The sequence below is a fragment of the Lupinus angustifolius genome, unplaced genomic scaffold (assembly GCF_001865875.1).
Source record: "Lupinus angustifolius cultivar Tanjil unplaced genomic scaffold, LupAngTanjil_v1.0 Scaffold_30_3, whole genome shotgun sequence".
NCBI classification, from domain to species: domain Eukaryota; kingdom Viridiplantae; phylum Streptophyta; class Magnoliopsida; order Fabales; family Fabaceae; genus Lupinus; species Lupinus angustifolius.
The window spans coordinates 1-11137 of NW_017720631.1; the positions used below are offsets into that span (position 1 = coordinate 1).

At 28.8% G+C, this 11137-nt stretch overlaps 1 protein-coding gene across 2 annotated transcripts; it reads left to right on the forward strand.

The window, feature by feature from the left end:
- Positions 1–6771: 6771 nt before the first annotated feature.
- On the forward strand, positions 6772–10344 carry LOC109338597 (probable cytokinin riboside 5'-monophosphate phosphoribohydrolase LOGL10). 2 transcript variants are annotated; one of them, XM_019575869.1, is made up of 7 exons: positions 6772–7069; positions 7556–7653; positions 7738–7768; positions 7866–7965; positions 8860–8930; positions 9411–9563; positions 9922–10344. In XM_019575869.1, the coding sequence occupies exons 1-7, from the start codon at positions 6938–6940 to the stop codon at positions 10015–10017; spliced, it is 681 nt and encodes a 226-aa protein (XP_019431414.1). In that variant the 5' UTR covers positions 6772–6937; the 3' UTR covers positions 10018–10344. The 2 variants fall into 2 exon arrangements, with proteins under 2 accessions (XP_019431414.1, XP_019431415.1); XM_019575870.1 differs by having other exon boundaries at positions 6774–7069; positions 9420–9563.
- The last annotated feature ends 793 nt before the right edge of the window (positions 10345–11137 follow it).

Consider the following 11137-nt stretch of genomic DNA (forward strand, 5'->3'; position numbering starts at 1 on the left):
TATATATATATATATATGGGGCTATTTTAACACATACTCTATGTTGTGCTTTACAACTCTAATCTTGTTAAGTTGATAGGATAGTAATGCATCCAAGCAACACTTCACTAGTCATTTATAAATCACCGACACATTGCATATACATGTTATCTAATCTTATTATCTGAATTCATAAAAAAGAAATTCTAATAATAAAAATGACAATGAACTAGGATAATGTTGATGCAACTTCCTAGTTCCAAACATATACAGACAAATGAACGCGTTATAAGACAGTTGGTGATGGGGATTGAGGGATGAATCTGAGCAACCAGTATATATAATGATTGCAAACCAATCAACCACACGAGTGCATCACATTGATGAATGGAGACCACCTATCTCAAGATCTGTTGTCTTTTGTGTACTAATCCTATAAAAAAATGTTAATTAATTAAAATAAAATCATAAAAATATAATATTTTTTTGATTACTTGTTGTAATGTGATTGGTTTGAGACATATAGTCGTTGTTCATAGTCATAAGTCACAGGTTGGAAATGTCGGATGGTGGCCAAATTAGAGGTCCATTGTCTTAAATCTTACCTCTTTCACTATATCTAAAGTTGAAAGCATAGATTTTTTACTTTTTAATTACCACAAGAGTTAAAATTGATCTTTGCATTTGAGAGCATTGATCTCAATTATGGAATTTTTGTGTATAATTTATGATTGGAAATAAATAATATGATTAATTATGGAAATTAATATAGGAGTATTTAAGTAAAAAAAAACTATTCCTCTAGATTATTTAGTTATTTCTTAATTTTTACAAAATTTTAAACTACTCGTTTGTACTCTCGTTTATTTATTAAAGAAAGACGAGAAATATCATATATAATAATAATATAGGAGTTTCTTAAATTATTAGCGTATATTCTAGTATTCATATATTAATAATTACCATTAATTCTTAAAAAGTAATATACAATAGATGATATATTAACTTTCTAGAAAAACTTTAGACTAGATATTAATAAATTGATATTTGTTACTCATGCCATCCTTTATTCTAATACAACGGCAAGGGCAAAGGAACATAATAAATATTTTAAAGTCGGTGTGACTCTATTAAATCTTACTAATAAATTTTTAATAGTTTAAATAAGTGTGAAAACGGAAGTGTTTAAATAAATACATGATGAGTTAGTCATCCATGACGAAAACACTGATGTAGCCATGCAACACATGGATCATATAAATACATGGTTAATTATTTGACAACATAACCTATTTAAGAGAAATTTGTTTAATGAATAATAATAACAATAAGAGTGATGGAATAAATCTAAATAAGAGAACACCATAATCTAGAAAAAGAAAAATTAATAGAGAGGGTTTAGAATGTCATGAGTCCTCTTTATAACAAAATGTATAACCTTATTTCTAAAGTAGTTTCAACTTAAACTATCATAAGGTTAAAGAAAAAGAGAAAATCAGGAATCGCATCCATTAGAAGATAAATATAGGTACATATTTATTGCTTTCCCTCATGTAAGAAAATATATTTGAGATGATTAAGACCAAACTTGTGGACTAATTGCTCAAACATTTTGAATAATGGTAATAACTTTGTAAAAAGATATAGTAGATTCTTACAAGAACTTGATATACCCATTCTTTTGAAGTTTTGGCAAAATATATTTTCTCCATTTTCTTTAAAATACTCTTCTTTCTATTAGAAAATATATGCAACATTCCCTTCAAATAAAATTATTAGAATAATTTTCTGACAAGTCACAATTCTCTCGCATGTGTTAAATAACATATCTCAACCAAACTTAATGTCGATTTAGCCCAAGCTAAAATTTCTCCATTAAATTTCAATATCATCTTGAATCATATATTGTGCTAATAAATTAGAGATATATCATGTCATGTGTGATTAGTACAATTAAACTATGATAAAGATAAATATAAAGAGTAAGATAAAGATTATCCATCACTAAAAATAAATAATACATATATTTAATAACACTATAATAAGAGTCTTTCGCTCAAACGGAAAGAATAATACGAAATATGGTCAATTTTCAAACTTACGAGATTGTAAACCCAAAAAATAGTCATGAGGATTATTTCATTTTACACATCATGATTTATGAAAATGCAAATATAAAAAATGATGTGTGATTAAAATTAATTTTGAGGGAAAATATTTTAATTCTATTTCTCTTGAATAATATGACCCTAGCTTGCATATTATTAGAGGATCTAATTTACAATTCACTTTAATTCAGTTCTTTGCATATGTATAGAGTCGTCAAAAAATTAACTAAACTCGATCAAACTGATTAAATTACTTATAATTAAAAAATTTATATATAAATTTACGGAATGATAAAGTTTGAATTAGTGTAAATATATTTATAAAAAGTATTATTTTCAATCCCATGGTTAATCTTGTAAAAAATTACCTAAAAAAGATAATTAAAAAAAGTTATTCAAAAGCATGAAAATGCATTTAATTTATGATGACTATGCTAGTATATGCCGATAACATCCATCTTTACCAATATGTGTTGATTCGAGTGGTACATATTTGATTTCCCTTAAACAAAGCCTTGAGTTCGAGTCTTATAAATAAGAAAATATTCGCTGAGAGAGTTAGCCTCACATATATATGGATACTTCTAGCTCGGACATGATTACCTATGTATGAGAGACCCAAAAAAATATAACATCCATCTTTTCCCTCTATATGACTATGTGTGTAATTATATATCGATGATGATAGCGTAATTTCATGTCAATTATTCTTTCTTCACCCTCACTTCATTGCTTTGTTTTCAAACATACTTGAAATCCTATTCAAAGCCATGTATATTCGATAAGACTTAGACAACCCAAGAAAATCTTTGTAAGACTATTATTTTTTAATTTATTTTATTATTTCAAAAAAAAATTGAACTTGTCGTGCCCTCCTATATCTTAATATGCATGCTATGGACATAGCCTTAGTTTGTTTCTTCTCCCAGCTTCTAACGGATCTAACTTGAAAAAAGACTCTACCTAAGCTTAATTATTAAATAGCTTTCACTAACCACGTTATCAGGATTGTAATTATTTTAATAAACCTTAGTCAAAAGATAAAACACATTAAACAATTGTAAGTTCTAATCCCTGAATTAAATAAACAAACCCATCCGTCACTAAAGAACGCTTGTAGAGTTAGAGAAAGAAGAAACGTTTCTGTTCAATTTTGTGAGGACATGCCTTTTAGAGGCGGCAGGCTAATAAATTAAAATTAAAAAAATATATCATATTTGGTGATTTTTTTGATCAACAATTGTTAATGTTAATATGTTAATATTTTTATTTAAGAGTGAAATTTCACTCTCAATCTCTTTCACCTTCATCATCAAATTACATTATAACTCATTTTTTAAGTGATGGTGGAACTCGAACTCATAACCTTCTACATTTCATTTCTTACGTCCTCCATTTTCACTATCAGCCCTGATATCATATTCATGATAACGTCATAAATGATGGTGAAGGGAAAAAGTATCTATCATTCATTAAAAAACATATATATAAAGTTGGAAGTCGGAAACAAAGATGATAATAAAGTAACACCTAAAGAGTCTGCATCCATCAACGAAGCACGAGGCAACAACTAATAATATTAGATAAGATTTTTAGAAAAGCACTTGATTGGCATGAATATGATGTTTGAATTGAGATGTGGAATATTCATTATATTCTTATTTTATGTTTGGAACCACTCGATGGTCCTTTCCCTTTTTAGGGTGTGATTTGATGATGATCTCGTTAGACACAAGTGTTAATATCTCAAACTCCACAATTGAAAGACTAATTTTTCGAGCTTCAATTAGACGCTTCGATGTGAAATTATTTTAAACCTATTATTTATTATATACATTATTACTTAAATTTATACATAGATGTATAATATGAATTTACGTTGGCCCCTCTAACTCTATTATTAGTCATACTATGTTTAAATTGACCATTCACATGCACTAGCTAGGGGCATGAACACTCCTAATTGTTTTAGAAGAAAGCACAAAAGGAAAATAATTTATAATTTTTAGTATAATCGATTATATCTCTTACTCTATTGGTAAGAAATTAATATATTTCGAAATACGTCATTGTCTCTCTCAATAAATATCACTTACGAGAATCAACCCTTGATCTTTGGTCTATTACCACACTTGAGAATTTAGTGTAGTTTTACACTATTAGATCAACGTGTCATTATTAAAATATTACATGATTTGGTTCAAGAGAAAACCCTCACCAAGAGTTGTAGTATTGACTATTGAGATTCGGATGGAGATCACATGTCCACATTCATGTTTTATTTGGTGTTTTAAGCCAATAGAAAGTTTCATTCATTTAAAAAGAAAAATTATAAATAAAAAATTAATATTTTAATATTATTTTATGAAGTTTGATTGATTTAAAACATGGTGACATAAAAATTATGGGACAAGTGATCATCGTCGTCGATACTCACAGAAACGACTTCATCATATTTTGCACCATGGGAGAGAAAAAAAGTAATAATGATATATGAACCTATAAATTGTTCTTATATATCATCTTACACCACAAAAGTATATGTGAATGAGTCAAGTAACTCTAGGGTAAACCCCAAACATGACACTTAATCAGAGATTAAAGCATGAGTTTGTTCCTTTGAAACTACGGTGGATAAGTTTGATCGACTTGAATCTTTTAGTTAGAGGGATTATGTTTTCCCCTACTTCTAATTTAAACCATAAAATCATGATAAAAAGAAAATTGAGATTAGTAAAAGAAACCCTTCATCATAACCAGGTGGCCTACCACACTATTTTGGTCCTATAATATTCTTTGAGTGTGAATAAGTGGAAATTTGCAACTTAATTTATTTCATTAGGAGAACCTTTTCAAAAAGGTTAAAGAATATATGGAGGCAATGTGGAAAAAAATCTGAAAGAAAAATGGGTTTGTGACTTTCTCTTCTACTTTTTTTCCTGTAACTTCCCCTTCTTTTGATTAATGAAAACATAGAAAAAAGGTTCAAGAGTCCAAGGCACTTGGACCAACCATAATAAGGAGAACCTAAAGTATGAAACGAGCAATGATTCTCTTCATTAATGGAAAGACAAATACCACATAATAACATATAAAAAGTTAAATGTAATGATATTTTTACCCTTTTGTTTATTATGAAACCAGGTTCCTTGAGAAGCAAACGAGAAAGTGATATCCAATGTGTAGAGGTTTTAACCTATAAGATTAAGGTGCCTATGTTCACAAAACTCTTCATGTCACAGGAATGGAGTTTCCATTCATTCAACCAAACAATTGTTGATACTTTGAATGACATTTTTTGTCGATTTTATTTAATTGAATGTGTATAAATTAATAAGACCATCAGAATTTGATTGTATTTGTTTATTTTCTTATATGTCCCTTTTATGAATTATTATGATTGATGGGCAAACGAGCAGGCCCAGTATTTTGGTCCTCTGTTACATGCAACAACCGTTACAGCTGTAATTACCATATATCTTCATATTCAGTAGGTCCATTAATTTATTTATTTTGGTGAATGTGTCCATTAATTTAATTTTAATTGTAGTATATTTATTTTTACCCCTATCAATGAAGATTTTAGGCACTTTTCATCCACAAATTGCAAATTGTAACTACCGTCCAATTCCCCTTTCAAGTTAGTTTCCAGGCAAAGTAATTCCCTAATCCTGGGCCGACAGAACAGTTAAACTAAGGATAATGTTAAATTATAATATATTTAACTCATATTTAAAATGTTCAAAAAAAAACTTTAAAATTTGTTTACATCAATATCTCTTTATCATGAAATTTTTAATTTTCTACTATCCGACTCAATTCTATTTTTTATAAAACTACATGTGATTTTTTTTTATCAAAGATGAATTATGTATATATTTTTTTATTAAACTATATATATGGCACAGAAGATTTCCAGTCTAAGAAATTATTATTTTTTCAATTGTTTATAAAGTCTCCCTATAATAAATATTACTTTTAAGGATCAAATCTTTAATATTTTGATTAGTATTTTCGTAAGAAATTAAGGAGATTTGCATCACTCGACGAATGTCATATTGATATGAATTGTATAATTTGATAGAGAATATGAATCCTCTTCATTATTGGAGATAAAAGTAATATATTTACTCTTGGTTTTAAGGATAAAATTATCATTCCAACTATAAATAAAATAATATAATTATCATTTCATTTTAATTTTCCTTAGTGTACACTATACTTCCTTATTTAGTAAAGGAGAGAAGTGTGATTCTATTTGATAAGGCAAGAATAAATTCATACATGTATGAACACATGCCAAGAATATTCCCAAAAGTTGAAAAAGAAACCCAAAACAAAATTATAGGGGGAGTGTTAATCCTATTATGAGAAGAGAGATGTGAGATATGATATTGATATATGAGATTAATATCATATTTGTGTTAGGGTAGGTGGCAACTAGCAAGGTGGATGAGATGCATCTCTCTATTTCTTATTTTATATATATTTAGAGTTTAAAATCTATAAACTAATAATATAAAAGTCAGCATATCGATCATTTACTATTTATTTCTACTACTTTTGTTTAAGAGTCGATAATGGTTAATAAATTTGCTGACAGTATAAAAAATACTTACACTGTCAATATATATATTAAATCTATATATTTATTATCTTATACTTGTATTTATTTATGAGACACTATAAAGAGAGAAGTAATGACTCCTCTCATTCCACCTCCTCCATCACTTTTGGCATTCACATTGTTGAGTAGTGATTGCTGATTCCTCTTTTACTTTACATGCTCCTTATTTTCTTTCACATCATTCTCACAAAACCTTACACATTCACAAATATCTCTATTCTTAATGGAAATAATTCAGCATCAACAACCCATGATGAAGTTATCAAGGTTCAGAAGAATCTGTGTCTACTGTGGTAGTAGCCCTGGTAAAAACCCAAGTTTCCAACTTGCTGCTATTCAACTCGGAAAACAACTGGCAAGTTCTATTCATATACAACACTTTCTCATTCATATAATATATATATATATATATATATATATATATATGCCACTTCTCATAAAATCTATGTTTTATGCATTTAAATGGTATTTTTTAGATTATCAGAACACATATATAAACAAAAATACTATTTATTTTTTGTCACTTTTTTGTCCACTTAGGTGAAACTTTGAAAATTTTATTGGTTTTATGATTCTCACATACCTTTAGCAACAAACTCTGTATCAAAGCAGAGTGGTGTAACATGTATGTGCTCATATTCACTTGTGATCAACCATTTTTATATAATTTTGCGTTTTATAACACAAAATAGTGAAATACTAATACGTTGAGTCATAGAATAAAAAATTGCCAATATTTTGTTATACAAATATAAGAGTGCTCTAATGTTATTATTATGTATCATAGTTTGAGACTTAAGTTTAGAGTGAGAATGTAAGTAAAATAAAAAAATGAATGCAGGTAGAGAGGAACATTGACTTGGTATATGGAGGAGGAAGCATTGGGTTGATGGGTCTAATCTCACAAGTTGTATATGATGGTGGACGCCACGTGTTAGGGTAACAATCACTTATTCCTTCTTTTTTTCTGTCTTTTTCTTCTTGTTATATTATGCTCATTCATGAATCTTCTTATTGCTGCAGAGTGATTCCCAAAACACTTAATTCAAAAGAGGTACACTTACTTTTATTGCCCCCTTTTCTTTTGTGTCTAGAAAAATATCCTAATAATTGATTTTCTTCCTTTTCTTTGGTGAATGGGTTAATTTCAGATCACAGGAGAAAGTGTAGGAGAAGTAAGAGCTGTATCGGGCATGCACCAACGTAAGGCTGAAATGGCTCGACAAGCTGATGCATTTATAGCCATGCCAGGTTTTAATTTTCTTCATTCATGCTACCTTTTCTTTTTCTCTAAACATTGTGCTCTCAAATTATTTGCATGCATATTCATATGTGAAACACTCGAATTTCCTTCACTTCACCCCTAGTTATCAAATTATCTTATAACTCTTCTTTCAACTTTTCCACCTTAATCTTATGATATATGTTAGGTCTTGTCATAGTATATTTTTGGACAATGAATTAATCTCATGTGAGATATTGAGTCTACTCCTCCCTCCACGTGCATATAGAATCATTTCATAGAATTAATGGAATGATGAGATATTATTGATTTCTCCAAGCTAGCAACCTTATAAGTTATAACATTAAGTCTCAAATAATTGACCGGTTTTAATAAAATTTATTTGAATAGTAAATTTTGTATAACTTAAAACTTATTAACTCAATAGATAAATTTAAATAAAAAATTATTTATTTTAGATCACACAAAAAATTATTTATACTAATTCTAAATCCTTAAGCTTGCAGTGTCCTTTCAGATATTTTGTATTCTTTCATGCTTAAAGAATTATGGCAAGTGGCAACTTAGGATGTGTACAAAAAATGTTTTAAACATGTCTAGCTTCATCTTTCATCCGTTGTTGTCCATTTTTTGGCAATGGAAACCATAAAAAATGATATGTGTCACAAAGTACATTGAAAAGATACTTTGTGACATATGCTATAAGAAATTTTTTAACCTTATTTTGTAAGATGATATATAGTTTTTCTTCTGAAATGTATATGTAAATGTCAACTATATGCAACTCCAACGAAGTTTCAATTTATGTAGTTTTTATTTATTACTAAAAAATTGCAACTTTTTGTATCGTTATTATGACAGTAATAATGTTACTAATTCGTGACGAAATTATATTTTTATAGGTGGATACGGCACCCTCGAAGAATTATTGGAAATTATAACTTGGGCACAACTAGGAATCCATGATAAACCGGTAAGAATTCGAAAAAATAAAAGCTCTTTTTCTTTGATTAGATTATAGTCTTCCTAAGAGTTTAAAATTTACGTATCATTGGTATTTCTTTATATTATCAGCAGAAATTATAACTTACGGACAATATAAAAAACACTTACATTATTGTTGTATATATATTAAATCATTTTTGTAATTAGTATCTAAACAGGCGTTTTTCTCCTGGCAAGAAAAAAACAATTCCTATTACATCCATTATTACATACAACACAAGTAAACTAATTATTTAAAGGAATAACGTGTTCATTAATTATTGCTAGTACGTGGGACATTATTAGCATAAATTCCACTCTTTGAGCAAGTCAAAAATAAATAGATGACGATGGATTGATAGTGTTTTAGCATTTGAAAAAGTTAGAAGAATTTAATTAATGATTGTTAATATTATTATATATGTTAAATGAGAATATAAAAGTGAAAATTAAAAGATGAAAATGCAAGTTGTTGCAGGTGGGGTTATTGAACGTTGATGGGTATTACAATTCGTTGCTGGCATTCATGGACAAAGCTGTTGATGAAGGTTTTGTAACACCAGCTGCCCGTCACATTATTGTCTCTGCCCACACTGCCCAAGATCTCATGTGCAAGCTTGAGGTACATAAACAATTTATCTATATTTGACTCAAAATTATATGAGATACATTTTTCATAATTCATTAGATCAATATTAATATTTCAAAATTCAAGCAATAAATTTAGTCTTTGACATGTGTCCTACAAATTTGGATCACCAATTCGGGTTTCCCCTCATTTTTTTAAGAAACAAAAGTACCCCAATTATTTTTCATGATTAATTTGTGTTCTTTTCAATAATTATACTGAATTTCAATTTTCCTATTTTTTTTATCTATGTATGTGTATATCAAATTATCTGTGCACACGTGAGAAAACGTGGTGGGGCCAATTTGATTGAAATGATATAAGCCATACATTAATTTGGTACTTTGAACAGGAATATGTCCCAAAGCACTGTGACGTGGCCCCCAAGCTAAGTTGGGAGATGGAGCAACAACTAGTTAACACTGCAAAGTTGGATATTTCTCGTTGAATAAATCTAATACTCTACAAATACTCTACTAATGCATCATCAATTACTATAGTGTAGATGAGAAAATTAAAAACACAACTTAACGCAACTCAATTTGTGTACATGTAATGTAAGGGTCACAGAATAGGACCACGTACCATATAGTCCTTTTTTTTAATTAGTTTAGCTGTGACATTGATCATATCAACCATAGCTAAATTTCTTTAATGTTGTTCATGTTCAAAGTTCACTTTGTAATTTATTGCTTTTATGGCTGAGCTTATGTATTTTCTTAAATATGTATTAATTGTGAATTAGAGTTTGATCTGGATTATCAAAGATATAATATAGGAGTATACTATCAATTTTCTATGGTACGTGTCGGTGATTAGTAATGTTATAACTATAATTAATGATTTTTCAATACTCGATAAGAAAAAAAGAAACACTTTCTGCGTCTTATCATAACCAATTATTGGTGCCTAATGGATTCCACCCATTTTGAACATTTGAGGGATGAATCAGAATAATCCAATCCCTTACCATATATTGCTATATTCCTATGTTTCAAAATGTTTATATCAGGAAATTTTGTTAGCCTCTTCCTACATTCAAAATACCATCGATTGAACCTAATGCTATCTTGTAATGTAATTTTGAAACATTAAATGTTACACCCAATAATTTTTTCTAGACTTGACTAGTAATAAATGGAGAATGCATAGTAGCATGTATCATTGTTGTTAATTTAGACTTTGGACACATCGATAGTGATTCTTTTACTATAGGGTAGTGCCTCTAAGTCTAAGTTGATTTTTGTTACATTAATGAATAATTGAATGGTTAAAAGGACACCTGTCCTTGACCGTACAAAGTGGGTAATAGAAACGGTGCCTCGTGTGTAGAACAAAACAAAATAGAAGGAAAATGATAAATAAAGTAATGACGAATGTTGTGTGTCCCATACCTTAATAGGTTGGTTGGTGTTCATCAACTATTGGTGTTTTGGATAAGAACCTAGGACCCACAGGGCCACTAACAATGAATCATTACATTCTCACGTGGGTTGAAACTTGAACCAAAGAATTAAGAGGATATATATGTGGTTATGGTAGTGTGTGGAAAGTAAATTAAAGAAAAT